This window comes from Cygnus atratus, unplaced genomic scaffold (assembly GCF_013377495.2).
Source record: "Cygnus atratus isolate AKBS03 ecotype Queensland, Australia unplaced genomic scaffold, CAtr_DNAZoo_HiC_assembly HiC_scaffold_134, whole genome shotgun sequence".
NCBI lineage: Eukaryota > Metazoa > Chordata > Aves > Anseriformes > Anatidae > Cygnus > Cygnus atratus.
In genome coordinates, this window is record NW_026109727.1 from 1 (window position 1) to 27,810 (window position 27,810).

At 58.4% G+C, this 27,810-nt stretch overlaps 12 protein-coding genes and 1 pseudogene across 12 annotated transcripts; 6 read left to right on the forward strand and 7 right to left on the reverse strand.

Moving 5' to 3' along the window:
* Positions 1-1,681: 1,681 nt before the first annotated feature.
* Positions 1,682-2,116, reverse strand: LOC118258505 (claw keratin-like). Its single transcript, XM_035567364.1, has one exon. It carries the CDS (start codon positions 2,114-2,116, stop codon positions 1,682-1,684), a length of 435 nt encoding a protein of 144 aa, XP_035423257.1.
* Positions 2,117-3,371: 1,255 nt separating this feature from the next.
* LOC118258510 (claw keratin-like) lies at positions 3,372-3,788 on the forward strand. Its single transcript, XM_035567368.1, has one exon. The coding sequence runs from the start codon at positions 3,372-3,374 to the stop codon at positions 3,786-3,788; it is 417 nt and encodes a 138-aa protein (XP_035423261.1).
* Positions 3,789-5,937: 2,149 nt separating this feature from the next.
* LOC118258502 (claw keratin-like) lies at positions 5,938-6,372 on the reverse strand. Its single transcript, XM_035567361.1, has one exon. It carries the CDS (start codon positions 6,370-6,372, stop codon positions 5,938-5,940), a length of 435 nt encoding a protein of 144 aa, XP_035423254.1.
* A 1,255-nt stretch (positions 6,373-7,627) lies between these two features.
* LOC118258517 (claw keratin-like) lies at positions 7,628-8,044 on the forward strand. Its single transcript, XM_035567375.1, has one exon. It carries the CDS (start codon positions 7,628-7,630, stop codon positions 8,042-8,044), a length of 417 nt encoding a protein of 138 aa, XP_035423268.1.
* A 2,149-nt stretch (positions 8,045-10,193) lies between these two features.
* LOC118258503 (claw keratin-like) lies at positions 10,194-10,628 on the reverse strand. Its single transcript, XM_035567362.1, has one exon. The coding sequence runs from the start codon at positions 10,626-10,628 to the stop codon at positions 10,194-10,196; it is 435 nt and encodes a 144-aa protein (XP_035423255.1).
* Positions 10,629-11,883: 1,255 nt separating this feature from the next.
* LOC118258512 (claw keratin-like) lies at positions 11,884-12,300 on the forward strand. Its single transcript, XM_035567369.1, has one exon. It carries the CDS (start codon positions 11,884-11,886, stop codon positions 12,298-12,300), a length of 417 nt encoding a protein of 138 aa, XP_035423262.1.
* Positions 12,301-14,452: 2,152 nt separating this feature from the next.
* LOC118258507 (claw keratin-like) lies at positions 14,453-14,887 on the reverse strand. The gene has a single exon (XM_035567366.1). It carries the CDS (start codon positions 14,885-14,887, stop codon positions 14,453-14,455), a length of 435 nt encoding a protein of 144 aa, XP_035423259.1.
* A 1,256-nt stretch (positions 14,888-16,143) lies between these two features.
* On the forward strand, positions 16,144-16,560 carry LOC118258513 (claw keratin-like). Its single transcript, XM_035567370.1, has one exon. The coding sequence runs from the start codon at positions 16,144-16,146 to the stop codon at positions 16,558-16,560; it is 417 nt and encodes a 138-aa protein (XP_035423263.1).
* A 2,153-nt stretch (positions 16,561-18,713) lies between these two features.
* On the reverse strand, positions 18,714-19,149 carry LOC118258504 (claw keratin-like; annotated as a pseudogene).
* A 1,256-nt stretch (positions 19,150-20,405) lies between these two features.
* Positions 20,406-20,822, forward strand: LOC118258514 (claw keratin-like). Its single transcript, XM_035567371.1, has one exon. It carries the CDS (start codon positions 20,406-20,408, stop codon positions 20,820-20,822), a length of 417 nt encoding a protein of 138 aa, XP_035423264.1.
* A 2,156-nt stretch (positions 20,823-22,978) lies between these two features.
* On the reverse strand, positions 22,979-23,395 carry LOC118258515 (claw keratin-like). The gene has a single exon (XM_035567373.1). It carries the CDS (start codon positions 23,393-23,395, stop codon positions 22,979-22,981), a length of 417 nt encoding a protein of 138 aa, XP_035423266.1.
* Positions 23,396-24,656: 1,261 nt separating this feature from the next.
* LOC118258501 (claw keratin-like) lies at positions 24,657-25,091 on the forward strand. Its single transcript, XM_035567360.1, has one exon. It carries the CDS (start codon positions 24,657-24,659, stop codon positions 25,089-25,091), a length of 435 nt encoding a protein of 144 aa, XP_035423253.1.
* A 2,151-nt stretch (positions 25,092-27,242) lies between these two features.
* On the reverse strand, positions 27,243-27,677 carry LOC118258494 (claw keratin-like). Its single transcript, XM_035567355.1, has one exon. The coding sequence runs from the start codon at positions 27,675-27,677 to the stop codon at positions 27,243-27,245; it is 435 nt and encodes a 144-aa protein (XP_035423248.1).
* Between the last annotated feature and the right edge of the window lie 133 nt (positions 27,678-27,810).

A 27,810-nucleotide genomic window follows, 5' to 3' on the forward strand; every position in this document is an offset into this window, starting at 1 on the left:
TTACAAGAGGGTCGCCACAGCCTCCCCAAGGGCAAAGGCGTGGTTAGAGTCAACTGGGAGGCCACGGGACAGAGGAAGGAGGCGGAGGGCCCCCACCAGCCTTTCCTGCAGCCTCTCTGGTTTCCCTCCTCTTCCTCCCACATCTCCATGGAGCACTCGCACGCCTTTCCCCACCACTGGGCCAGAAGCTTTTCCATGACTCTCCAGCTTGTCCGCCCAGAGCTGGTGGACAGAGCTCTGCCCACGTAGGACAGCAGTGCTCCACACAGTCCCATACTGCAGACATGCTGCCAGGCCATGGCTGCCCTTCCTCACACACCAGCACACAAAGCGACCTGCACGGCCAGGCCCCCAGAACACCTGGCCACAACAGCTGTGATGAGGCACGACTGCTGCCTCCCACCATTCTGCCCTCACCCAGCATGCAGGGGATGCTATGTGAGGCAGCACCCAGTGGTTGGCTGTGGGTCCTTGCACTGGGGCCTGGGGAGTGGTGTGGATGGGCAGAAATGGAAAAGATGTGCCCAAGCACAAGAGGAGACACACAAAGTTCTGCGCAAGAGGTGGAGGAAAGCTGTGGCTGCTCTGACAGTTCACAGACGTTTTCCCCTTCCCCTGTCTTGACAATTACGGGTGATGCATGTTTTCCTGAGCCCCCAGGAGTGACCGACGTGCTGCCCCGCTACTCTTCTTGATTTCCCTGACAAGAATCGTCTCCAAGAAAGACCATTGTGCAGAGCTAGGATCACATGATCAGAAGACTTTTGGGGAAGGAAGGGACACGAGGAGGGTACAGACACACACCTCCTACTCAAGGCCTTTGTGCTCCGTGGATCTGGATGGCTGTGATGTGTTCATGGCTGTGAGGAGGACCTTGGGAAAACTTGGCTGTGTCTCCTTCACCCCTTCCCAGTGCCACCAGTTGCAGCTGGGCATATGAGCACAGTCAGCAGGTGGCAGGAGCCCTGACCATGCAGTGGCCGTCTCTCTGTCTCCCCAGACCTCCACGGGTGACCACAGAAAAGGCAATAGAAAGAGGTCAAACATGCTGTGGTGGCTGTGCAAGACGTCTGTTTCTCTGTCATGTTCTCAAAGTAGGATTGGGTATGCGTTGCCATTCTTCCCGCTGAGAGAAGGGAGGAGGTTCAGGGGGCTGTCCTCTACAAGACCCACTGGGGACTCTGATCTTCAGTCGTAATGCCGTGCCCCAGTGGCCCAAAGGCCCCAGTAGCAAAGCCAGGAGTGCAGCCAGCAGCCCCACTGCCCTGGCTCTGAGTTTTGGGGGAAGTCTGGAAGAAGAAGGATGAAGAAATACCATGGGTCGAGAATGTGGTGCAATAGAGCTTTTATTGAAGGTCCAGGGGAGCAGGAAGATGGCAGAAAGGCAGCCCCTGGGCAGGGGCATCCACCAACTCCTTGCAAAAGGCAGAGAGGACACGAGCAGCAGCCAGCCATAGGAACAGGCGGTTGGCTTTGGGCTGCATCACCCTGGGGGAGCGAGTCCTGAAGTGAAGCTCAATTGGGACAGGAGAAAGAGGGAGCTAGGCCCCATGAAGGCATAGGGCCTCCAAGCTCTGGAGACCAGTGATGATGAAGGGGCGCCCTTCCTTTTGGTGTCGTCGGGACGTTCCAGGGCAGCTCTGGAGCTCTCCTTCTTCAGGGGCTGGAGCCAGAGGTGGGCTTAGCAGGGTCCGCAGTTGCCACTGAGGTACCTGTGGCCCCGACGCCAGCCACCGTATCCACAGCTCCCAAAGGCTCCATAGCCCCCATAGCCTCCAAGGCCTCCATAGCCCAAAAGGCCTCCATAGCTCCCAATGCCGCCATAACCGAAAAGGCCACCATAAGCCCCAAGGCCTCCATAGCCCCCAAAGCCACCACGGCCTCCAAAAGTGCCACCGAAGCCCCCTGCCACACCCGGGACTCCTGCCGAGCCGACCACGGCGTGCTGTGGGAAGGAGCTGAGGATGGGCCCGGGCAAGGTGAACACCGTGGCCGGGGGCTGGATCACCACGGTGGAGTCAGGGCACTGCTGCACACAGGGCTCGTTGAAGCTGTCAGCCACTGGGGCTGGGGCGGCCACCCCACACACAGGGGCGCACAGGCTGGAGCAGGACATCTTCCACGCAGGCAAGGAGTACTGCAAAGGGCAGGCAGAGTTAGGCAAGGGTCTGGGGAGAGGCTGTACTGATGGAGGCAGGGAGAGAGCCGCGAGAAGCCTCCAAGAGCAGGACTTACCCAGGTGATCTGTTTAGAGACAAGTGGAGGAAGCAGGATAGAGGGCTGCAAAGCCCTCAGCCCTTTTATACCTGTCCCAGACAGCCAACGGCATCAAACATAAGTGGAAGCCCCAGATAGTCATGCAATAAAGCTGACACCCTTCATGACACAGGTGGTGATGTGGGGCAATTATATCCCTCCCCACTGGGGACATGGAGGCGCAACCGTGCCCTGGGAAACAGGGAGGTGATGGAAGGGACAGACCATGACACTCACCTGCATGAAAGGCCAGCAGCTGCTGAAGCTGACCTCACAGCACCAATAAACCCCAATGAATTCCTAATCCCCCAGGCGGATTGGGCTTCACCCACAATGCCAACACAGCCACAGCTCTTTGCTTGGCCTTCAGGTGAATTGGAGAGCAAGGAGTAGCCCTTTTCCCACAGAGCATGGAGAAGGGCAATGGTTAGGGATGCTCCTGAACTCCCACCCAAGTGTCTTGCAGCCCTTGCCTGTACAGGGTGATGGCGAGTGTTTGGAAGCTTCTGCAAGTGGGTGGGATGGCTTCATCCCTTTACCCAAACTTCCACCACCTCTGTTTACCAGCCCATAAAAGGGAGGTAATGACAGGCATGCAGGCTGTGCGCAGGGTTGCAAAGTGCTTCTTCGGCAAAATACCCGTGATTGTTCCACATAGGAAACGTTTAGGATTAGGAATTCATTGGGGTTTATTGGTGTTCTGAGGTCAGCTTCAGGAGCGGCTGGCCTTTCATGTAGTTGCATGTCACGGTCTGTCCCTGCCATCACGTTCCTCTTCCCCAGGGCACGTTTGCGCCTCCATGTCCCCAGTGGGGAGCGATATAATTGCCCTGCATCACCATGTGTGTCATGAAGGGTGTCAGCTTTATTGCATGACTATCTGGGGCTTCCACCTATGTTTGATGCCAGGGGCTGTCTTAGAAAAGTATAAAAGGGCTGAGGGCTTTGCAGCCCTCTATTCTGCTTCCTCCACTTGTCTCTAAACAGATCACCTGGGTAAGTCCTGCTCTTGGAGGCTTCTCAGGGCTCTCTCCCTGCCTCCATCAGTACAGCCTCTCCCCAGACCCTTGCCTAACTCTGCCTGCCCTTTGCAGTACTCCTTGCCTGCGTGGAAGATGTCCTGCTCCAGCCTGTGTGCCCCTGTGTGTGGGGTGGCCGCCCCGGCCCCAGTGGCTGACAGCGCCAACGAGCCCTGCGTGCGGCAGTGCCCCGACTCCACCGTGGTGATCCAGCCCCCGGCCACGGTGCTCACCTTGCCCGGGCCCATCCTCAGCTCCTTCCCACAGCACGCCGTAGTCGGCTCGGCGGGAGTCCCGGGTGTGGCAGGGGGCTTCGGCGGCACTTTTGGAGGCCGTGGTGGCTTTGGGGGCTATGGGGGCTTTGGGGGCTATGGCGGCCTTTTGGGCTATGGAGGCCTTGGTGGTTATGGAGGCCTTGGAGGCTATGGGGGCTATGGAGCCTTTGGGAGCTGTGGATACGGAGGCTGGCGTCGGGGCCACAGGTACCTCAGTGGCAACTGTGGGCCCTGTTAAGCCCACCACTGGCTCCAGCCCCTGAAGAAGGAGAGCTCTGGAGCTGCCCTGGAACTTCCCCACCTGATGTTGCCATGGAAGGCTCCCCTTTAGAATCATTGGGCTTGAGAGCTTGGAGGCCTTGTGCCTTCATGGGGCCCCTCTGTCCTTCTCCTCGCTGCTTGAGCTTCGCTTCAGGACTCAATACCCCATGATGATGCAGCTAAGCACCAGACGCCTCCTGTGGCAAGGCTGCTGCTCACCAACGCTCTGCCTTCTGCAAGGAGTCAGGGGCTGCCTTTCTGCCATCTCCCTGCTCCCCTGGACCTGAAATAAAAGCTCTGTTACAACACATTCTGGACCCTGTCTTTTCTGTGACCCTTCCTCCATTCGCTTCTTTCTGTGAGGCTGGGGAGCTGCCACCGGGGAGTCCTCAGGGGCCCTGCAGGCACTCCCTCACCTCCTCCAAATGCCCTGCGCACACGGCCATTACAAGAGGGTCGCCACAGCCTCCCCAAGGGCAAAGGCGTGGTTAGAGTCAACTGGGAGGCCACGGGACAGAGGAAGGAGGCGGAGGGCCCCCACCAGCCTTTCCTGCAGCCTCTCTGGTTTCCCTCCTCTTCCTCCCACATCTCCATGGAGCACTCGCACGCCTTTCCCCACCACTGGGCCAGAAGCTTTTCCATGACTCTCCAGCTTGTCCGCCCAGAGCTGGTGGACAGAGCTCTGCCCACGTAGGACAGCAGTGCTCCACACAGTCCCATACTGCAGACATGCTGCCAGGCCATGGCTGCCCTTCCTCACACACCAGCACACAAAGCGACCTGCACGGCCAGGCCCCCAGAACACCTGGCCACAACAGCTGTGATGAGGCACGACTGCTGCCTCCCACCATTCTGCCCTCACCCAGCATGCAGGGGATGCTATGTGAGGCAGCACCCAGTGGTTGGCTGTGGGTCCTTGCACTGGGGCCTGGGGAGTGGTGTGGATGGGCAGAAATGGAAAAGATGTGCCCAAGCACAAGAGGAGACACACAAAGTTCTGCGCAAGAGGTGGAGGAAAGCTGTGGCTGCTCTGACAGTTCACAGACATTTTCCCCTTCCCCTGTCTTGACAATTACGGGTGATGCATGTTTTCCTGAGCCCCCAGGAGTGACCGACGTGCTGCCCCGCTACTCTTCTTGATTTCCCTGACAAGAATCGTCTCCAAGAAAGACCACTGTGCAGAGCTAGGATCACATGATCAGAAGACTTTTGGGGAAGGAAGGGACACGAGGAGGGTACAGACACACACCTCCTACTCAAGGCCTTTGTGCTCCGTGGATCTGGATGGCTGTGATGTGTTCATGGCTGTGAGGAGGACCTTGGGAAAACTTGGCTGTGTCTCCTTCACCCCTTCCCAGTGCCACCAGTTGCAGCTGGGCATATGAGTACAGTCAGCAGGTGGCAGGAGCCCTGACCATGCAGTGGCCGTCTCTCTGTCTCCCCAGACCTCCACGGGTGACCACAGAAAAGGCAATAGAAAGAGGTCAAACATGCTGTGGTGGCTGTGCAAGACGTCTGTTTCTCTGTCATGTTCTCAAAGTAGGATTGGGTATGCGTTGCCATTCTTCCCGCTGAGAGAAGGGAGGAGGTTCAGGGGGCTGTCCTCTACAAGACCCACTGGGGACTCTGATCTTCAGTCGTAATGCCGTGCCCCAGTGGCCCAAAGGCCCCAGTAGCAAAGCCAGGAGTGCAGCCAGCAGCCCCACTGCCCTGGCTCTGAGTTTTGGGGGAAGTCTGGAAGAAGAAGGATGAAGAAATACCATGGGTCGAGAATGTGGTGCAATAGAGCTTTTATTGAAGGTCCAGGGGAGCAGGAAGATGGCAGAAAGGCAGCCCCTGGGCAGGGGCATCCACCAACTCCTTGCAAAAGGCAGAGAGGACGCGAGCAGCAGCCAGCCATAGGAACAGGCGGTTGGCTTTGGGCTGCTTCACCCTGGGGGAGCAAGTCCTGAAGTGAAGCTCAATTGGGACAGGAGAAAGAGGGAGCTAGGCCCCATGAAGGCATAGGGCCTCCAAGCTCTGGAGACCAGTGATGATGAAGGGGAGCCCTTCCTTTTGGTGTCGTCGGGACGTTCCAGGGCAGCTCCAGAGCTCTCCTTCTTCAGGGGCTGGAGCCAGAGGTGGGCTTAGCAGGGTCCGCAGTTGCCACTGAGGTACCTGTGGCCCCGACGCCAGCCACCGTATCCACAGCTCCCAAAGGCTCCATAGCCCCCATAGCCTCCAAGGCCTCCATAGCCTCCAAGGCCTCCATAGCTCCCAATGCCGCCATAACCAAAAAGGCCACCATAAGCCCCAAGGCCTCCATAGCCCCCAAAGCCACCACGGCCTCCAAAAGTGCCACCGAAGCCCCCTGCCACACCCGGGACTCCTGCTGAGCCGACCACGGCGTGCTGTGGGAAGGAGCTGAGGATGGGCCCGGGCAAGGTGAACACTGTGGCCGGGGGCTGGATCACCACGGTGGAGTCAGGGCACTGCTGCACACAGGGCTCGTTGAAGCTGTCAGCCACTGGGGCTGGGGCGGCCACCCCACACACAGGGGCGCACAGGCTGGAGCAGGACATCTTCCACGCAGGCAAGGAGTACTGCAAAGGGCAGGCAGAGTTAGGCAAGGGTCTGGGGAGAGGCTGTACTGATGGAGGCAGGGAGAGAGCCGCGAGAAGCCTCCAAGAGCAGGACTTACCCAGGTGATCTGTTTAGAGACAAGTGGAGGAAGCAGGATAGAGGGCTGCAAAGCCCTCAGCCCTTTTATACCTGTCCCAGACAGCCAACGGCATCAAACATAAGTGGAAGCCCCAGATAGTCATGCAATAAAGCTGACACCCTTCATGACACAGGTGGTGATGTGGGGCAATTATATCCCTCCCCACTGGGGACATGGAGGCGCAACCGTGCCCTGGGAAACAGGGAGGTGATGGAAGGGACAGACCATGACACTCACCTACATGAAAGGCCAGCAGCTGCTGAAGCTGACCTCACAGCACCAATAAACCCCAATGAATTCCTAATCCCCCAGGCGGATTGGGCTTCACCCACAATGCCAACACAGCCACAGCTCTTTGCTTGGCCTTCAGGTGAATTGGAGAGCAAGGAGTAGCCCTTTTCCCACAGAGCATGGAGAAGGGCAATGGTTAGGGATGCTCCTGAACTCCCACCCAAGTGTCTTGCAGCCCTTGCCTGTACAGGGTGATGGCGAGTGTTTGGAAGCTTCTGCAAGTGGGTGGGATGGCTTCATCCCTTTACCCAAACTTCCACCACCTCTGTTTACCAGCCCATAAAAGGGAGGTAATGACAGGCATGCAGGCTGTGCGCAGGGTTGCAAAGTGCTTCTTTGGCAAAATACCCGTGATTGTTCCACATAGGAAACGTTTAGGATTAGGAATTCATTGGGGTTTATTGGTGTTCTGAGGTCCGCTTCAGGAGCGGCTGGTCTTTCACGTAGTTGCATGTCACGGTCTGTCCCTGCCATCACGTTCCTCTTCCCCAGGGCACGTTTGCGCCCCCATGTCCCCAGTGGGGAGCGATATAATTGCCCTGCATCACCATGTGTGTCATGAAGGGTGTCAGCTTTATTGCATGACTATCTGGGGCTTCCACCTATGTTTGATGCCAGGGGCTGTCTTAGAAAGGTATAAATGGGCTGAGGGCTTTGTAGCCCTCTATCCTGCTTCCTCCACTTGTCTCTAAACAGATCACCTGGGTAAGTCCTGCTCTTGGAGGCTTCTCAGGGCTCTCTCCCTGCCTCCATCAGTACAGCCTCTCCCCAGACCCTTGCCTAACTCTGCCTGCCCTTTGCAGTACTCCTTGCCTGCGTGGAAGATGTCCTGCTCCAGCCTGTGTGCCCCTGTGTGTGGGGTGGCCGCCCCGGCCCCAGTGGCTGACAGCGCCAACGAGCCCTGCGTGCGGCAGTGCCCCGACTCCACTGTGGTGATCCAGCCCCCGGCCACGGTGCTCACCTTGCCCGGGCCCATCCTCAGCTCCTTCCCACAGCACGCTGTAGTCGGCTCGGCGGGAGTCCCGGGTGTGGCAGGGGGCTTCGGTGGCACTTTTGGAGGCCGTGGTGGCTTTGGGGGTTATGGGGGCTTTGGGGGCTATGGCGGCCTTTTGGGCTATGGAGGCCTTGGTGGTTATGGAGGCCTTGGAGGCTATGGGGGCTATGGAGCCTTTGGGAGCTGTGGATACGGAGGCTGGCGTCGGGGCCACAGGTACCTCAGTGGCAACTGTGGGCCCTGTTAAGCCCACCACTGGCTCCAGCCCCTGAAGAAGGAGAGCTCTGGAGCTGCCCTGGAACTTCCCCACCTGATGTTGCCATGGAAGGCTCCCCTTTAGAATCATTGGGCTTGAGAGCTTGGAGGCCTTGTGCCTTCATGGGGCCCCTCTGTCCTTCTCCTCGCTGCTTGAGCTTCGCTTCAGGACTCAATACCCCATGATGATGCAGCTAAGCACCAGACGCCTCCTGTGGCAAGGCTGCTGCTCACCAACGCTCTGCCTTCTGCAAGGAGTCAGGGGCTGCCTTTCTGCCATCTCCCTGCTCCCCTGGACCTGAAATAAAAGCTCTGTTACAACACATTCTGGACCCTGTCTTTTCTGTGACCCTTCCTCCATTCGCTTCTTTCTGTGAGGCTGGGGAGCTGCCACCGGGGAGTCCTCAGGGGCCCTGCAGGCACTCCCTCACCTCCTCCAAATGCCCTGCGCACACGGCCATTACAAGAGGGTCGCCACAGCCTCCCCAAGGGCAAAGGCGTGGTTAGAGTCAACTGGGAGGCCACGGGACAGAGGAAGGAGGCGGAGGGCCCCCACCAGCCTTTCCTGCAGCCTCTCTGGTTTCCCTCCTCTTCCTCCCACATCTCCATGGAGCACTCGCACGCCTTTCCCCACCACTGGGCCAGAAGCTTTTCCATGACTCTCCAGCTTGTCCGCCCAGAGCTGGTGGACAGAGCTCTGCCCACGTAGGACAGCAGTGCTCCACACAGTCCCATACTGCAGACATGCTGCCAGGCCATGGCTGCCCTTCCTCACACACCAGCACACAAAGCGACCTGCACGGCCAGGCCCCCAGAACACCTGGCCACAACAGCTGTGATGAGGCACGACTGCTGCCTCCCACCATTCTGCCCTCACCCAGCATGCAGGGGATGCTATGTGAGGCAGCACCCAGTGGTTGGCTGTGGGTCCTTGCACTGGGGCCTGGGGAGTGGTGTGGATGGGCAGAAATGGAAAAGATGTGCCCAAGCACAAGAGGAGACACACAAAGTTCTGCGCAAGAGGTGGAGGAAAGCTGTGGCTGCTCTGACAGTTCACAGACGTTTTCCCCTTCCCCTGTCTTGACAATTACGGGTGATGCATGTTTTCCTGAGCCCCCAGGAGTGACCGACGTGCTGCCCCGCTACTCTTCTTGATTTCCCTGACAAGAATCGTCTCCAAGAAAGACCATTGTGCAGAGCTAGGATCACATGATCAGAAGACTTTTGGGGAAGGAAGGGACACGAGGAGGGTACAGACACACACCTCCTACTCAAGGCCTTTGTGCTCCGTGGATCTGGATGGCTGTGATGTGTTCATGGCTGTGAGGAGGACCTTGGGAAAACTTGGCTGTGTCTCCTTCACCCCTTCCCAGTGCCACCAGTTGCAGCTGGGCATATGAGCACAGTCAGCAGGTGGCAGGAGCCCTGACCATGCAGTGGCCGTCTCTCTGTCTCCCCAGACCTCCACGGGTGACCACAGAAAAGGCAATAGAAAGAGGTCAAACATGCTGTGGTGGCTGTGCAAGACGTCTGTTTCTCTGTCATGTTCTCAAAGTAGGATTGGGTATGCGTTGCCATTCTTCCCGCTGAGAGAAGGGAGGAGGTTCAGGGGGCTGTCCTCTACAAGACCCACTGGGGACTCTGATCTTCAGTCGTAATGCCGTGCCCCAGTGGCCCAAAGGCCCCAGTAGCAAAGCCAGGAGTGCAGCCAGCAGCCCCACTGCCCTGGCTCTGAGTTTTGGGGGAAGTCTGGAAGAAGAAGGATGAAGAAATACCATGGGTCGAGAATGTGGTGCAATAGAGCTTTTATTGAAGGTCCAGGGGAGCAGGAAGATGGCAGAAAGGCAGCCCCTGGGCAGGGGCATCCACCAACTCCTTGCAAAAGGCAGAGAGGACGCGAGCAGCAGCCAGCCATAGGAACAGGCGGTTGGCTTTGGGCTGCTTCACCCTGGGGGAGCAAGTCCTGAAGTGAAGCTCAATTGGGACAGGAGAAAGAGGGAGCTAGGCCCCATGAAGGCATAGGGCCTCCAAGCTCTGGAGACCAGTGATGATGAAGGGGAGCCCTTCCTTTTGGTGTCGTCGGGACGTTCCAGGGCAGCTCCAGAGCTCTCCTTCTTCAGGGGCTGGAGCCAGAGGTGGGCTTAGCAGGGTCCGCAGTTGCCACTGAGGTACCTGTGGCCCCGACGCCAGCCACCGTATCCACAGCTCCCAAAGGCTCCATAGCCCCCATAGCCTCCAAGGCCTCCATAGCCTCCAAGGCCTCCATAGCTCCCAATGCCGCCATAACCGAAAAGGCCACCATAAGCCCCAAGGCCTCCATAGCCCCCAAAGCCACCACGGCCTCCAAAAGTGCCACCGAAGCCCCCTGCCACACCCGGGACTCCTGCCGAGCCGACCACGGCGTGCTGTGGGAAGGAGCTGAGGATGGGCCCGGGCAAGGTGAACACCGTGGCCGGGGGCTGGATCACCACGGTGGAGTCAGGGCACTGCTGCACACAGGGCTCGTTGAAGCTGTCAGCCACTGGGGCTGGGGCGGCCACCCTACACACAGGGGCGCACAGGCTGGAGCAGGACATCTTCCACGCAGGCAAGGAGTACTGCAAAGGGCAGGCAGAGTTAGGCAAGGGTCTGGGGAGAGGCTGTACTGATGGAGGCAGGGAGAGAGCCCTGAGAAGCCTCCAAGAGCAGGACTTACCCGGGTGATCTGTTTAGAGACAAGTGGAGGAAGCAGGATAGAGGGCTGCAAAGCCCTCAGCCCTTTTATACCTGTCCCAGACAGCCAACGGCATCAAACATAAGTGGAAGCCCCAGATAGTCATGCAATAAAGCTGACACCCTTCATGACACAGGTGGTGATGTGGGGCAATTATATCCCTCCCCACTGGGGACATGGAGGCGCAACTGTGCCCTGGGAAAAAGGGAGGTGATGGAAGGGACAGACCATGACACTCACCTGCATGAAAGGCCAGCAGCTGCTGAAGCTGACCTCACAGCACCAATAAACCCCAATGAATTCCTAATCCCCCAGGCGGATTGGGCTTCACCCACAATGCCAACACAGCCACAGCTCTTTGCTTGGCCTTCAGGTGAATTGGAGAGCAAGGAGTAGCCCTTTTCCCACAGAGCATGGAGAAGGGCAATGGTTAGGGATGCTCCTGAACTCCCACCCAAGTGTCTTGCAGCCCTTGCCTGTACAGGGTGATGGCGAGTGTTTGGAAGCTTCTGCAAGTGGGTGGGATGGCTTCATCCCTTTACCCAAACTTCCACCACCTCTGTTTACCAGCCCATAAAAGGGAGGTAATGACAGGCATGCAGGCTGTGCGCAGGGTTGCAAAGTGCTTCTTCGGCAAAATACCCGTGATTGTTCCACATAGGAAACGTTTAGGATTAGGAATTCATTGGGGTTTATTGGTGTTCTGAGGTCAGCTTCAGGAGCGGCTGGCCTTTCATGTAGTTGCATGTCACGGTCTGTCCCTGCCATCACGTTCCTCTTCCCCAGGGCACGTTTGCGCCTCCATGTCCCCAGTGGGGAGCGATATAATTGCCCTGCATCACCATGTGTGTCATGAAGGGTGTCAGCTTTATTGCATGACTATCTGGGGCTTCCACCTATGTTTGATGCCAGGGGCTGTCTTAGAAAAGTATAAAAGGGCTGAGGGCTTTGCAGCCCTCTATTCTGCTTCCTCCACTTGTCTCTAAACAGATCACCTGGGTAAGTCCTGCTCTTGGAGGCTTCTCAGGGCTCTCTCCCTGCCTCCATCAGTACAGCCTCTCCCCAGACCCTTGCCTAACTCTGCCTGCCCTTTGCAGTACTCCTTGCCTGCGTGGAAGATGTCCTGCTCCAGCCTGTGTGCCCCTGTGTGTGGGGTGGCCGCCCCGGCCCCAGTGGCTGACAGCGCCAACGAGCCCTGCGTGCGGCAGTGCCCCGACTCCACCGTGGTGATCCAGCCCCCGGCCACGGTGCTCACCTTGCCCGGGCCCATCCTCAGCTCCTTCCCACAGCACGCCGTAGTCGGCTCGGCGGGAGTCCCGGGTGTGGCAGGGGGCTTCGGCGGCACTTTTGGAGGCCGTGGTGGCTTTGGGGGCTATGGGGGCTTTGGGGGCTATGGCGGCCTTTTGGGCTATGGAGGCCTTGGTGGTTATGGAGGCCTTGGAGGCTATGGGGGCTATGGAGCCTTTGGGAGCTGTGGATACGGAGGCTGGCGTCGGGGCCACAGGTACCTCAGTGGCAACTGTGGGCCCTGTTAAGCCCACCACTGGCTCCAGCCCCTGAAGAAGGAGAGCTCTGGAGCTGCCCTGGAACTTCCCCACCTGATGTTGCCATGGAAGGCTCCCCTTTAGAATCATTGGGCTTGAGAGCTTGGAGGCCTTGTGCCTTCATGGGGCCCCTCTGTCCTTCTCCTCGCTGCTTGAGCTTCGCTTCAGGACTCAATACCCCATGATGATGCAGCTAAGCACCAGACGCCTCCTGTGGCAAGGCTGCTGCTCACCAACGCTCTGCCTTCTGCAAGGAGTCAGGGGCTGCCTTTCTGCCATCTCCCTGCTCCCCTGGACCTGAAATAAAAGCTCTGTTACAACACATTCTGGACCCTGTCTTTTCTGTGACCCTTCCTCCATTCGCTTCTTTCTGTGAGGCTGGGGAGCTGCCACCGGGGAGTCCTCAGGGGCCCTGCAGGCACTCCCTCACCTCCTCCAAATGCCCTGCGCACACGGCCATTACAAGAGGGTCGCCACAGCCTCCCCAAGGGCAAAGGCGTGGTTAGAGTCAACTGGGAGGCCACGGGACAGAGGAAGGAGGCGGAGGGCCCCCACCAGCCTTTCCTGCAGCCCTCTCTGGTTTCCCTCCTCTTCCTCCCACATCTCCATGGAGCACTCGCACGCCTTTCCCCACCACTGGGCCAGAAGCTCTTCCATGACTCTCCAGCTTGTCCGCCCAGAGCTGGTGGACAGAGCTCTGCCCACGTAGGACAGCAGTGCTCCACACAGTCCCATACTGCAGACATGCTGCCAGGCCATGGCTGCCCTTCCTCACACACCAGCACACAAAGCGACCTGCACGGCCAGGCCCCCAGAACACCTGGCCACAACAGCTGTGATGAGGCACGACTGCTGCCTCCCACCATTCTGCCCTCACCCAGCATGCAGGGGATGCTATGTGAGGCAGCACCCAGTGGTTGGCTGTGGGTCCTTGCACTGGGGCCTGGGGAGTGGTGTGGATGGGCAGAAATGGAAAAGATGTGCCCAAGCACAAGAGGAGACACACAAAGTTCTGCGCAAGAGGTGGAGGAAAGCTGTGGCTGCTCTGACAGTTCACAGACGTTTTCCCCTTCCCCTGTCTTGACAATTACGGGTGATGCATGTTTTCCTGAGCCCCCAGGAGTGACCGACGTGCTGCCCCGCTACTCTTCTTGATTTCCCTGACAAGAATCGTCTCCAAGAAAGACCACTGTGCAGAGCTAGGATCACATGATCAGAAGACTTTTGGGGAAGGAAGGGACACGAGGAGGGTACAGACACACACCTCCTACTCAAGGCCTTTGTGCTCCGTGGATCTGGATGGCTGTGATGTGTTCATGGCTGTGAGGAGGACCTTGGGAAAACTTGGCTGTGTCTCCTTCACCCCTTCCCAGTTCCACCAGTTGCAGCTGGGCATATGAGCACAGTCAGCAGGTGGCAGGAGCCCTGACCATGCAGTGGCCGTCTCTCTGTCTCCCCAGACCTCCACGGGTGACCACAGAAAAGGCAATAGAAAGAGGTCAAACATGCTGTGGTGGCTGTGCAAGACGTCTGTTTCTCTGTCATGTTCTCAAAGTAGGATTGGGTATGCGTTGCCATTCTTCCCGCTGAGAGAAGGGAGGAGGTTCAGGGGGCTGTCCTCTACAAGACCCACTGGGGACTCTGATCTTCAGTCGTAATGCCGTGCCCCAGTGGCCCAAAGGCCCCAGTAGCAAAGCCAGGAGTGCAGCCAGCAGCCCCACTGCCCTGGCTCTGAGTTTTGGGGGAAGTCTGGAAGAAGAAGGATGAAGAAATACCATGGGTCGAGAATGTGGTGCAATAGAGCTTTTATTGAAGGTCCAGGGGAGCAGGAAGATGGCAGAAAGGCAGCCCCTGGGCAGGGGCATCCACCAACTCCTTGCAAAAGGCAGAGAGGATGCGAGCAGCAGCCAGCCATAGGAACAGGCGGTTGGCTTTGGGCTGCATCACCCTGGGGGAGCGAGTCCTGAAGTGAAGCTCAATTGGGACAGGAGAAAGAGGGAGCTAGGCCCCATGAAGGCATAGGGCCTCCAAGCTCTGGAGACCAGTGATGATGAAGGGGAGCCCTTCCTTTTGGTGTCATGTCGGGACGTTCCAGGGCAGCTCTGGAGCTCTCCTTCTTCAGGGGCTGGAGCCAGAGGTGGGCTTAGCAGGGTCCGCAGTTGCCACTGAGGTACCTGTGGCCCCGACGCCAGCCACCATATCCACAGCTCCCAAAGGCTCCATAGCCCCCATAGCCTCCAAGGCCTCCATAGCCCAAAAGGCCTCCATAGCTCCCAATGCCGCCATAACCGAAAAGGCCACCATAAGCCCCAAGGCCTCCATAGCCCCCAAAGCCACCACGGCCTCCAAAAGTGCCGCCAAAGCCCCCTGCCACACCCGGGACTCCTGCCGAGCCGACCACGGCGTGCTGTGGGAAGGAGCTGAGGATGGGCCCGGGCAAGGTGAGCACCGTGGCCGGGGGCTGGATCACCACGGTGGAGTCAGGGCACTGCTGCACACAGGGCTCGTTGAAGCTGTCAGCCACTGGGGCTGGGGCGGCCACCCCACACACAGGGGCACACAGGCTGGAGCAGGACATCTTCCACGCAGGCAAGGAGTACTGCAAAGGGCAGGCAGAGTTAGGCAAGGGTCTGGGGAGAGGCTGTACTGATGGAGGCAGGGAGAGAGCCGCGAGAAGCCTCCAAGAGCAGGACTTACCCGGGTGATCTGTTTAGAGACAAGTGGAGGAAGCAGGATAGAGGGCTGCAAAGCCCTCAGCCCTTTTATACCTGTCCCAGACAGCCAACGGCATCAAACATAAGTGGAAGCCCCAGATAGTCATGCAATAAAGCTGACACCCTTCATGACACAGGTGGTGATGTGGGGCAATTATATCCCTCCCCACTGGGGACATGGAGGCGCAACTGTGCCCTGGGAAACAGAGAGGTGATGGAAGGGACAGACCATGACGCTCACCTACATGAAAGGCCAGCAGCTGCTGAAGCTGACCTCACAGCACCAATAAACCCCAATGAATTCCTAATCCCCCAGGTGGATTGGGCTTCACCCACAATGCCAACACAGCCACAGCTCTTTGCTTGGCCTTCAGGTGAATTGGAGAGCAAGGAGTAGCCCTTTTCCCACAGAGCATGGAGAAGGGCAATGGTTAGGGATGCTCCTGAACTCCCACCCAAGTGTCTTGCAGCCCTTGCCTGTACAGGGTGATGGCGAGTGTTTGGGAAGCTTCTGCAAGTGGGTGGGATGGCTTCATCCCTTTACCCAAACTTCCACCACCTCTGTTTACCAGCCCATAAAAGGGAGGTAATGACAGGCATGCAGGCTGTGCGCAGGGTTGCAAAGTGCTTCTTCGGCAAAATACCCGTGATTGTTCCACATAGGAAACGTTTAGGATTAGGAATTCATTGGGGTTTATTGGTGTTCTGAGGTCAGCTTCAGGAGCGGCTGGCCTTTCATGTAGTTGCATGTCACGGTCTGTCCCTGCCATCACGTTCCTCTTCCCCAGGGCACGTTTGCGCCTCCATGTCCCCAGTGGGGAGCGATATAATTGCCCTGCATCACCATGTGTGTCATGAAGGGTGTCAGCTTTATTGCATGACTATCTGGGGCTTCCACCTATGTTTGATGCCAGGGGCTGTCTTAGAAAAGTATAAAAGGGCTGAGGGCTTTGCAGCCCTCTATTCTGCTTCCTCCACTTGTCTCTAAACAGATCACCTGGGTAAGTCCTGCTCTTGGAGGCTTCTCGCGGCTCTCTCCCTGCCTCCATCAGTACAGCCTCTCCCCAGACCCTTGCCTAACTCTGCCTGCCCTTTGCAGTACTCCTTGCCTGCGTGGAAGATGTCCTGCTCCAGCCTGTGTGCCCCTGTGTGTGGGGTGGCCGCCCCGGCCCCAGTGGCTGACAGCGCCAACGAGCCCTGCGTGCGGCAGTGCCCCGACTCCACCGTGGTGATCCAGCCCCCGGCCACGGTGCTCACCTTGCCCGGGCCCATCCTCAGCTCCTTCCCACAGCACGCCGTAGTCGGCTCGGCGGGAGTCCCGGGTGTGGCAGGGGGCTTCGGCGGCACTTTTGGAGGCCGTGGTGGCTTTGGGGGCTATGGGGGCTTTGGGGGCTATGGCGGCCTTTTGGGCTATGGAGGCCTTGGTGGTTATGGAGGCCTTGGAGGCTATGGGGGCTATGGAGCCTTTGGGAGCTGTGGATACGGAGGCTGGCGTCGGGGCCACAGGTACCTCAGTGGCAACTGTGGGCCCTGTTAAGCCCACCACTGGCTCCAGCCCCTGAAGAAGGAGAGCTCTGGAGCTGCCCTGGAACTTCCCCACCTGATGTTGCCATGGAAGGCTCCCCTTTAGAATCATTGGGCTTGAGAGCTTGGAGGCCTTGTGCCTTCATGGGGCCCCTCTGTCCTTCTCCTCGCTGCTTGAGCTTCGCTTCAGGACTCAATACCCCATGATGATGCAGCTAAGCACCAGACGCCTCCTGTGGCAAGGCTGCTGCTCACCAACGCTCTGCCTTCTGCAAGGAGTCAGGGGCTGCCTTTCTGCCATCTCCCTGCTCCCCTGGACCTGAAATAAAAGCTCTGTTACAACACATTCTGGACCCTGTCTTTTCTGTGACCCTTCCTCCATTCGCTTCTTTCTGTGAGGCTGGGGAGCTGCCACCGGGGAGTCCTCAGGGGCCCTGCAGGCACTCCCTCACCTCCTCCAAATGCCCTGCGCACACGGCCATTACAAGAGGGTCGCCACAGCCTCCCCAAGGGCAAAGGCGTGGTTAGAGTCAACTGGGAGGCCACGGGACAGAGGAAGGAGGCGGAGGGCCCCCCACCAGCCTTTCCTGCAGCCCCTCTGGTTTCCCTCCTCTTCCTCCCACATCTCCATGGAGCACTCGCACGCCTTTCCCCACCACTGGGCCAGAAGCTCTTCCATGACTCTCCAGCTTGTCCGCCCAGAGCTGGTGGACAGAGCTCTGCCCACGTAGGACAGCAGTGCTCCACACAGTCCCATACTGCAGACATGCTGCCAGGCCATGGCTGCCCTTCCTCACACACCAGCACACAAAGCGACCTGCACGGCCAGGCCCCCAGAACACCTGGCCACAACAGCTGTGATGAGGCACGACTGCTGCCTCCCACCATTCTGCCCTCACCCAGCATGCAGGGGATGCTATGTGAGGCAGCACCCAGTGGTTGGCTGTGGGTCCTTGCACTGGGGCCTGGGGAGTGGTGTGGATGGGCAGAAATGGAAAAGATGTGCCCAAGCACAAGAGGAGACACACAAAGTTCTGCGCAAGAGGTGGAGGAAAGCTGTGGCTGCTCTGACAGTTCACAGACGTTTTCCCCTTCCCCTGTCTTGACAATTACGGGTGATGCATGTTTTCCTGAGCCCCCAGGAGTGACCGACGTGCTGCCCCGCTACTCTTCTTGATTTCCCTGACAAGAATCGTCTCCAAGAAAGACCACTGTGCAGAGCTAGGATCACATGATCAGAAGACTTTTGGGGAAGGAAGGGACACGAGGAGGGTACAGACACACACCTCCTACTCAAGGCCTTTGTGCTCCGTGGATCTGGATGGCTGTGATGTGTTCATGGCTGTGAGGAGGACCTTGGGAAAACTTGGCTGTGTCTCCTTCACCCCTTCCCAGTTCCACCAGTTGCAGCTGGGCATATGAGCACAGTCAGCAGGTGGCAGGAGCCCTGACCATGCAGTGGCCGTCTCTCTGTCTCCCCAGACCTCCACGGGTGACCACAGAAAAGGCAATAGAAAGAGGTCAAACATGCTGTGGTGGCTGTGCAAGACGTCTGTTTCTCTGTCATGTTCTCAAAGTAGGATTGGGTATGCGTTGCCATTCTTCCCGCTGAGAGAAGGGAGGAGGTTCAGGGGGCTGTCCTCTACAAGACCCACTGGGGACTCTGATCTTCAGTCGTAATGCCGTGCCCCAGTGGCCCAAAGGCCCCAGTAGCAAAGCCAGGAGTGCAGCCAGCAGCCCCACTGCCCTGGCTCTGAGTTTTGGGGGAAGTCTGGAAGAAGAAGGATGAAGAAATACCATGGGTCGAGAATGTGGTGCAATAGAGCTTTTATTGAAGGTCCAGGGGAGCAGGAAGATGGCAGAAAGGCAGCCCCTGGGCAGGGGCATCCACCAACTCCTTGCAAAAGGCAGAGAGGACTGCGAGCAGCAGCCAGCCATAGGAACAGGCGGTTGGCTTTGGGCTGCATCACCCTGGGGGAGCGAGTCCTGAAGTGAAGCTCAATTGGGACAGGAGAAAGAGGGAGCTAGGCCCCATGAAGGCATAGGGCCTCCAAGCTCTGGAGACCAGTGATGATGAAGGGGAGCCCTTCCTTTTGGTGTCATGTCGGGACGTTCCAGGGCAGCTCTGGAGCTCTCCTTCTTCAGGGGCTGGAGCCAGAGGTGGGCTTAGCAGGGTCCGCAGTTGCCACTGAGGTACCTGTGGCCCCGACGCCAGCCACCAGTATCCACAGCTCCCAAAGGCTCCATAGCCCCCATAGCCTCCAAGGCCTCCATAGCCCAAAAGGCCTCCATAGCTCCCAATGCCGCCATAACCGAAAAGGCCACCATAAGCCCCAAGGCCTCCATAGCCCCCAAAGCCACCACGGCCTCCAAAAGTGCCGCCAAAGCCCCCTGCCACACCCGGGACTCCTGCCGAGCCGACCACGGCGTGCTGTGGGAAGGAGCTGAGGATGGGCCCGGGCAAGGTGAGCACCGTGGCCGGGGGCTGGATCACCACGGTGGAGTCAGGGCACTGCTGCACACAGGGCTCGTTGAAGCTGTCAGCCACTGGGGCTGGGGCGGCCACCCCACACACAGGGGCACACAGGCTGGAGCAGGACATCTTCCACGCAGGCAAGGAGTACTGCAAAGGGCAGGCAGAGTTAGGCAAGGGTCTGGGGAGAGGCTGTACTGATGGAGGCAGGGAGAGAGCCGCGAGAAGCCTCCAAGAGCAGGACTTACCCGGGTGATCTGTTTAGAGACAAGTGGAGGAAGCAGGATAGAGGGCTGCAAAGCCCTCAGCCCTTTTATACCTGTCCCAGACAGCCAACGGCATCAAACATAAGTGGAAGCCCCAGATAGTCATGCAATAAAGCTGACACCCTTCATGACACAGGTGGTGATGTGGGGCAATTATATCCCTCCCCACTGGGGACATGGAGGCGCAACTGTGCCCTGGGAAACAGAGAGGTGATGGAAGGGACAGACCATGACGCTCACCTACATGAAAGGCCAGCAGCTGCTGAAGCTGACCTCACAGCACCAATAAACCCCAATGAATTCCTAATCCCCCAGGTGGATTGGGCTTCACCCACAATGCCAACACAGCCACAGCTCTTTGCTTGGCCTTCAGGTGAATTGGAGAGCAAGGAGTAGCCCTTTTCCCACAGAGCATGGAGAAGGGCAATGGTTAGGGATGCTCCTGAACTCCCACCCAAGTGTCTTGCAGCCCTTGCCTGTACAGGGTGATGGCGAGTGTTTGGAAGCTTCTGCAAGTGGGTGGGATGGCTTCATCCCTTTACCCAAACTTCCACCACCTCTGTTTACCAGCCCATAAAAGGGAGGTAATGACAGGCATGCAGGCTGTGCGCAGGGTTGCAAAGTGCTTCTTCGGCAAAATACCCGTGATTGTTCCACATAGGAAACGTTTAGGATTAGGAATTCATTGGGGTTTATTGGTGTTCTGAGGTCAGCTTCAGGAGCGGCTGGCCTTTCATGTAGTTGCATGTCACGGTCTGTCCCTGCCATCACGTTCCTCTTCCCCAGGGCACGTTTGCGCCTCCATGTCCCCAGTGGGGAGCGATATAATTGCCCTGCATCACCATGTGTGTCATGAAGGGTGTCAGCTTTATTGCATGACTATCTGGGGCTTCCACCTATGTTTGATGCCAGGGGCTGTCTTAGAAAAGTATAAAAGGGCTGAGGGCTTTGCAGCCCTCTATTCCTGCTTCCTCCACTTGTCTCTAAACAGATCACCTGGGTAAGTCCTGCTCTTGGAGGCTTCTCGCAGCTCTCTCCCTGCCTCCATCAGTACAGCCTCTCCCCAGACCCTTGCCTAACTCTGCCTGCCCTTTGCAGTACTCCTTGCCTGCGTGGAAGATGTCCTGCTCCAGCCTGTGTGCCCCTGTGTGTGGGGTGGCCGCCCCGGCCCCAGTGGCTGACAGCGCCAACGAGCCCTGCGTGCGGCAGTGCCCCGACTCCACCGTGGTGATCCAGCCCCCGGCCACGGTGCTCACCTTGCCCGGGCCCATCCTCAGCTCCTTCCCACAGCACGCCGTAGTCGGCTCGGCGGGAGTCCCGGGTGTGGCAGGGGGCTTCGGCGGCACTTTTGGAGGCCGTGGTGGCTTTGGGGGCTATGGGGGCTTTGGGGGCTATGGCGGCCTTTTGGGCTATGGAGGCCTTGGTGGTTATGGAGGCCTTGGAGGCTATGGGGGCTATGGAGCCTTTGGGAGCTGTGGATACGGAGGCTGGCGTCGGGGCCACAGGTACCTCAGTGGCAACTGTGGGCCCTGTTAAGCCCACCACTGGCTCCAGCCCCTGAAGAAGGAGAGCTCTGGAGCTGCCCTGGAACTTCCCCACCTGATGTTGCCATGGAAGGCTCCCCTTTAGAATCATTGGGCTTGAGAGCTTGGAGGCCTTGTGCCTTCATGGGGCCCCTCTGTCCTTCTCCTCGCTGCTTGAGCTTCGCTTCAGGACTCAATACCCCATGATGATGCAGCTAAGCACCAGACGCCTCCTGTGGCAAGGCTGCTGCTCACCAACGCTCTGCCTTCTGCAAGGAGTCAGGGGCTGCCTTTCTGCCATCTCCCTGCTCCCCTGGACCTGAAATAAAAGCTCTGTTACAACACATTCTGGACCCTGTCTTTTCTGTGACCCTTCCTCCATTCGCTTCTTTCTGTGAGGCTGGGGAGCTGCCACCGGGGAGTCCTCAGGGGCCCTGCAGGCACTCCCTCACCTCCTCCAAATGCCCTGCGCACACGGCCATTACAAGAGGGTCGCCACAGCCTCCCCAAGGGCAAAGGCGTGGTTAGAGTCAACTGGGAGGCCACGGGACAGAGGAAGGAGGCGGAGGGCCCCCCACCAGCCTTTCCTGCAGCCCCTCAGGTTTCCCTCCTCTTCCTCCCACATCTCCATGGAGCACTCGCACGCCTTTCCCCACCACTGGGCCAGAAGCTCTGCCATGACTCTCCAGCTTGTCCGCCCAGAGCTGGTGGACAGAGCTCTGCCCACGTAGGACAGCAGTGCTCCACACAGTCCCATACTGCAGACATGCTGCCAGGCCATGGCTGCCCTTCCTCACACACCAGCACACAAAGCGACCTGCACGGCCAGGCCCCCAGAACACCTGGCCACAACAGCTGTGATGAGGCACGACTGCTGCCTCCCACCATTCTGCCCTCACCCAGCATGCAGGGGATGCTATGTGAGGCAGCACCCAGTGGTTGGCTGTGGGTCCTTGCACTGGGGCCTGGGGAGTGGTGTGGATGGGCAGAAATGGAAAAGATGTGCCCAAGCACAAGAGGAGACACACAAAGTTCTGCGCAAGAGGTGGAGGAAAGCTGTGGCTGCTCTGACAGTTCACAGACGTTTTCCCCTTCCCCTGTCTTGACAATTACGGGTGATGCATGTTTTCCTGAGCCCCCAGGAGTGACCGACGTGCTGCCCCGCTACTCTTCTTGATTTCCCTGACAAGAATCGTCTCCAAGAAAGACCGCTGTGCAGAGCTAGGATCACATGATCAGAAGACTTTTGGGGAAGGAAGGGACACGAGGAGGGTACAGACACACACCTCCTACTCAAGGCCTTTGTGCTCCGTGGATCTGGATGGCTGTGATGTGTTCATGGCTGTGAGGAGGACCTTGGGAAAACTTGGCTGTGTCTCCTTCACCCCTTCCCAGTGCCACCAGTTGCAGCTGGGCATATGAGCACAGTCAGCAGGTGGCAGGAGCCCTGACCATGCAGTGGCCGTCTCTCTGTCTCCCCAGACCTCCACGGGTGACCACAGAAAAGGCAATAGAAAGAGGTCAAACATGCTGTGGTGGCTGTGCAAGACGTCTGTTTCTCTGTCATGTTCTCAAAGTAGGATTGGGTATGCGTTGCCATTCTTCCCGCTGAGAGAAGGGAGGAGGTTCAGGGGGCTGTCCTCTACAAGACCCACTGGGGACTCTGATCTTCAGTCGTAATGCCCGTGCCCCAGTGGCCCAAAGGCCCCAGTAGCAAAGCCAGGAGTGCAGCCAGCAGCCCCACTGCCCTGGCTCTGAGTTTTGGGGGAAGTCTGGAAGAAGAAGGATGAAGAAATACCATGGGTCGAGAATGTGGTGCAATAGAGCTTTTATTGAAGGTCCAGGGGAGCAGGAAGATGGCAGAAAGGCAGCCCCTGGGCAGGGGCATCCACCAACTCCTTGCAAAAGGCAGAGAGGATGCGAGCAGCAGCCAGCCATAGGAACAGGCGGTTGGCTTTGGGCTAGCATCACCCTGGGGGAGCGAGTCCTGAAGTGAAGCTCAATTGGGACAGGAGAAAGAGGGAGCTAGGCCCCATGAAGGCATAGGGCCTCCAAGCTTCTGGAGACCAGTGATGATGAAGGGGAAGCCCTTCCTTTTGGTGTCATGTCGGGACGTTCCAGGGCAGCTCTGGAGCTCTCCTTCTTCAGGGGCTGGAGCCAGAGGTGGGCTTAGCAGGGTCCGCAGTTGCCACTGAGGTACCTGTGGCCCCGACGCCAGCCACCGTATCCACAGCTCCCAAAGGCTCCATAGCCCCCATAGCCTCCAAGGCCTCCATAACCACCAAGGCCTCCATAGCCCAAAAGGCCGCCATAACCCCCAAGGCCTCCATAGCCCCCAAAGCCACCACGGCCTCCAAAAGTGCCGCCGAAGCCCCCTGCCACACCCGGGACTCCTGCCGAGCCGACCACGGCATGCTGCGGGAAGGAGCTGAGGATGGGCCCGGGCAAGGTGAGCACCGTGGCCGGGGGCTGGATCACCACGGTGGAGTCGGGGCACTGCCGCACGCAGGGCTCGTTGGCGCTGTCAGCCACTGGGGCCGGGGCGGCCACCCCACACACAGGGGCACACAGGCTGGAGCAGGACATCTTCCACGCAGGCAAGGAGTACTGCAAAGGGCAGGCAGAGTTAGGCAAGGGTCTGGGGAGAGGCTGTACTGATGGAGGCAGGGAGAGAGCCGCGAGAAGCCTCCAAGAGCAGGACTTACCCAGGTGATCTGTTTAGAGACAAGTGGAGGAAGCAGGATAGAGGGCTGCGAAGCCCTCAACCCTTTTATACCTGTCCCAGACAGCCTGCAACATCAGGCAGGGGGCGGTGGTGGAAGCCTCAGATATTCATGCAATAAAGCCAGCACAAATCATGACACACTTGGAGATGTGGAGCAATTATATCCCTCCCTATCAGGGACACTGTGGCTCAAACTTGCCCTGCGGAGCAGGGAGGTGATGGGAGGGACAAACCGTGACATTCAACAACATCAAAGGCCAGACACTGCTGAAGCTGACCTGAAACACCAACAAACCCTGATTTCTTCCTAATCCCAAACATTTTCTATGTGGAAGAGTCACGGGCAATTGGCAGAAGATGTGCTTTGCAACCCTGTGCACAGCCAGCACGCCTGCCATTACCTCCGTTTTACGTGCCAGTAAACAGAGGTGGCGGAAGTTTGGGTAAAGGGATGAAGCCATCCCACCCACTTGCAAAAGCTCCCAAACATTCGCCATCACCCTGTACAGGGAAGGGCTGCAAGGCACTCAGGTGGGAGTTTAGGAGCATCCCTAACCATTGCCCTTTTCCCTGCCCCATGGGACATGTGCTACTCCTTGCTCTCCAATTCACCTGAAGGCCAAGCAAAGAGCTGTGGCTGTGTTGGCATTGTGGGTGAAGCCCAATCTGCCTGGGGGATTAGGAATTCATTGGGGTTTATTGGTGCCGTGAGGTCAGCTTCAGTAGCAGCTGGCCTTTCAAGAAGTTATGTGTCATGGCTTGTTCCTCCCATTACATCCCTGCTCCCCTGCGCATGTTTGAGCCTCAGTGTCCTCAATGGGGAGGGATAAAATTGCCCCACGTCTCCACATGTGTCATGAAGGGTTTCAGTTTTATTGCATGAATATCTGGGGCTTCCAACTCTGTTCAATGCCGCAGGCTGTCTGAGACAGATATAAAAGGGCTGAGGGCTTTGCAGCCCTCTATCCTGCTTCCTCCACTTGTCTCTAAACAGATCACCTGGGTAAGTCCTGCTCTTGGAGGCTTCTCGCGGCTCTCTCCCTGCCTCCATCAGTACAGCCTCTCCCCAGATCCTTGCCTAATTCTGCCTGCCCTTTGCAGTACTCCTTGCCTGCGTGGAAGATGTCCTGCTCCAGCCTGTGCGCCCCTGTGTGCGGGGTGGCTGCCCCGGCCCCAGTGGCTGACAGCGCCAACGAGCCCTGCGTGCGGCAGTGCCCCGACTCCACCGTGGTGATCCAGCCCCCGGCCACGGTGCTCACCTTGCCCGGGCCCATCCTCAGCTCCTTCCCGCAGCATGCCGTGGTCGGCTCGGCAGGAGTCCCGGGTGTGGCAGGGGGCTTTGGCGGCACTTTTGGAGGCCGTGGTGGCTTTGGGGGCTATGGAGGCCTTGGGGGTCATGGCAGCCTTTTGGGCTATGGAGGCCTTGGAGGTTATGGAGGCCTTGGAGGCTATGGGGGCCTTGGAGGCTATGGGGGCTATGGAGCGTTTGGGAGCTGTGGGTATGGCGGCTGGCGTCGGGGCCTCAGGTACCTCAGTGGCAGCTGTGGGCCCTGCTAAGCCCATCACTGGCTCCAGCCCTTGACGAAGGAGAACTCCGGAGCTGCCCCGGAATGTCATGACATGACACCATCAGGAAGGCTCCCCTTTATCATCACTGGTCTCCAGAGCATGGAGGCCTAATGCCTGCATGGGGCCCACCTCGTCCTTCTCCTCCCTGCTTGAGCTTCTTTACAGGACTTGCTGCCCCATGACGATGCACCCATGCAACGGACGCCTCCTGTGGCATTGCTGCTGCTCACCAACGCTGCCTTCTGCAAGGAGTCAGGGGCTGCCTTTCTGCCATCTCCCTGCTCCCCTGGACCTGAAATAAAAACTCTGTTGCACTTCATTCTTGACCCTGTCTTTTCTGTGACCCTTCCTCTGTTTGCTTCTTTCTGTGAGGCTGGGGAGCTGCCACCGGGGAGTCCTCAGGGGCCCTGCAGGCACTCCCTCACCTCCTCCAAATGCCCTGCGCACACAGGCCATTACAAGAGGGTCGCCACAGCCTCCCCAAGGGCAAAGGCGTGGTTAGAGTCAACTGGGAGGCCACAGGACAGAGGAAGGAGGCGGAGGGCTCCCCACCAGCCTTTCCTGCAGCCCCTCCAGTTTCCCTCCTCTTCCTCCCACATCTCCATGGAGCACTCGCACGTCTTTCCCCACCACTGGGCCAGAAACTCTTCCATGATTCTCCAGCTTGTCCGCCCAGAGCTGGTGGACAGAGCTCTGCCCACGTAGGACAGCAGTGCTCCACACAGTCCCATACTGCAGACATGCTGCCAGGCCATGGCTGCCCTTCCTCACACACCAGCACACAAAGAGACCTGCACAGCCAGGCCCCCAGAACACCTGGCCACAACAGCTGTGATGAGGCACGACTGCTGCCTCCCACCATTCTGCCCTCACCCAGCATGCAGGGGATGCTATGTGAGGCAGCACCCAGTGGTTGGCTGTGGGTCCTTGCACTGGGGCCTGGGGAGTGGTGTGGATGGGCAGAAATGGAAAAGATGTCCTCAAGCACAAGAGGAGACACACAAAGTTCTGCGCAAGAGGTGGAGGAAAGCTGTGGCTGCTCTGACAGTTCACAGACGTTTTCCCCTTCCCCTGTCTCGACAATTACGGGTGATGCATGTTCTCCTGAGCCCCCAGGAGTGGCCAACATGCTGCCTGACTGCTCTTCTTGATTTCCCTGGCAGGAACCGTCTCCAAGAAAGACCACTGTGCAGAGCTAGGATCACATGATGAGTAGATGTTTGGGAAAGGAAGGGACATGAGGAGGGTACGGACACCCACCTCCTACTCAAGGCCTTTGTGCCCCCTGGCTCTGGATGGCTGCAATGGGTAAATGATGTGAGGGGAACCTTGGGCAGACTTGGTTGTGTCTCCTTCACCCCTTCCCAGTGCCACCAGTTGCAGCTGGGCACATGAGCACAGTCAGCAGGTGGCAGCAGCTCTGACCATGCAGTGGCCGTCTCTCTGTCTCCCCAGACCTCCACGGGTGACCACAGAAAAGGCAATAGAAAGAGGTCAAACATGCTGTGGTGGCTGTGCAAGACGTCTGTTTCTCTGTCATGTTCTCAAAGTAGGATTGGGTATGCGCTGCCATTCTTCCCGCTGAGAGAAGGGAGGAGGTTCAGGGGGCTGTCCACTACAAGACCCACTGGGGACTCTGATCTTCAGTCGTAATGCCCTGCCCCAGTGGCCCAAAGGCCCCAGGAGCAAAGCCAGGAAGTGCAGCCAGCAGCCCCACTGCCCTGGCTCTGAGTTTTGGGGGAAGTCTGGAAGAAGAAGGATGAAGAAATACCATGGGTCGAGAATGTGGTGCAACAGAGCTTTTATTGAAGGTCCAGGGGAGCAGGAAGATGGCAAAAAGGCAGCCCCTGGGCAGGGGCATCCACCAACTCCTTGCAAAAGGCGGAGAGGATGTAACCAGAAATCACGCCGCAGGAACAGGAGGAAGGTGCTGGGTTGCGTATCACAGGGCAGCAAGTCCTGAAGAGAATCTCAAGCGGGGCAGGTAAAAGTCAGCGCTGCGCCCCATGCAGGCATGAGGCCTCCAAGCTCTGGAGGCCAGCGAAGATGAATGGGAGCCCTTCCAGCTGGTGTCATGACGGGACATACCAGGGCAGTTCTGGAGCTCTCCTTTGTCAGAGGTTGGAGGCAGAGGTGGGCTTAGCAGGGCCCACAGCTGCCACTGAGGTACCTGAGGCCCCGACGCCAGCCACCATATCCGCAGCTCCCAAATGCTCCATAGCCCCCATAGCCTCCAAGGCCTCCATAGCCTCCAAGGCCTCCATAACCACCAAGGCCTCCATAGCCCAAAAGGCCGCCATAACCCCCAAGGCCTCCATAGCCCCCAAAGCCACCACGGCCTCCAAAAGTGCCGCCGAAGCCCCCTGCCACACCCGGGACTCCTGCCGAGCCGACCACGGCATGCTGCGGGAAGGAGCTGAGGATGGGCCCGGGCAAGGTGAGCACCGTGGCCGGGGGCTGGATCACCACGGTGGAGTCGGGGCACTGCCGCACGCAGGGCTCGTTGGCGCTGTCAGCCACTGGGGCCGGGGCGGCCACCCCACACACAGGGGCACACAGGCTGGAGCAGGACATCTTCCACGCAGGCAAGGAGTACTGCAAAGGGCAGGCAGAGTTAGGCAAGGGTCTGGGGAGAGGCTGTACTGATGGAGGCAGGGAGAGAGCCGCGAGAAGCCTCCAAGAGCAGGACTTACCCAGGTGATCTGTT

Bases quoted from the DNA above. Each gene is read 5' to 3' on its own strand.
- LOC118258513 (XM_035567370.1), top strand. From the start codon at position 16,144: ATGTCCTGCTCCAGCCTGTGTGCCCCTGTGTGTGGGGTGGCCGCCCCG.
- LOC118258501 (XM_035567360.1), top strand. From the start codon at position 24,657: ATGTCCTGCTCCAGCCTGTGCGCCCCTGTGTGCGGGGTGGCTGCCCCG.
- LOC118258502 (XM_035567361.1), bottom strand. From the start codon at position 6,372: ATGTCCTGCTCCAGCCTGTGCGCCCCTGTGTGTGGGGTGGCCGCCCCA.
- LOC118258512 (XM_035567369.1), top strand. From the start codon at position 11,884: ATGTCCTGCTCCAGCCTGTGTGCCCCTGTGTGTGGGGTGGCCGCCCCG.
- LOC118258507 (XM_035567366.1), bottom strand. From the start codon at position 14,887: ATGTCCTGCTCCAGCCTGTGTGCCCCTGTGTGTGGGGTGGCCGCCCCA.
- LOC118258505 (XM_035567364.1), bottom strand. From the start codon at position 2,116: ATGTCCTGCTCCAGCCTGTGCGCCCCTGTGTGTGGGGTGGCCGCCCCA.
- LOC118258515 (XM_035567373.1), bottom strand. From the start codon at position 23,395: ATGTCCTGCTCCAGCCTGTGTGCCCCTGTGTGTGGGGTGGCCGCCCCG.
- LOC118258514 (XM_035567371.1), top strand. From the start codon at position 20,406: ATGTCCTGCTCCAGCCTGTGTGCCCCTGTGTGTGGGGTGGCCGCCCCG.
- LOC118258503 (XM_035567362.1), bottom strand. From the start codon at position 10,628: ATGTCCTGCTCCAGCCTGTGCGCCCCTGTGTGTAGGGTGGCCGCCCCA.
- LOC118258494 (XM_035567355.1), bottom strand. From the start codon at position 27,677: ATGTCCTGCTCCAGCCTGTGTGCCCCTGTGTGTGGGGTGGCCGCCCCG.
- LOC118258517 (XM_035567375.1), top strand. From the start codon at position 7,628: ATGTCCTGCTCCAGCCTGTGTGCCCCTGTGTGTGGGGTGGCCGCCCCG.
- LOC118258510 (XM_035567368.1), top strand. From the start codon at position 3,372: ATGTCCTGCTCCAGCCTGTGTGCCCCTGTGTGTGGGGTGGCCGCCCCG.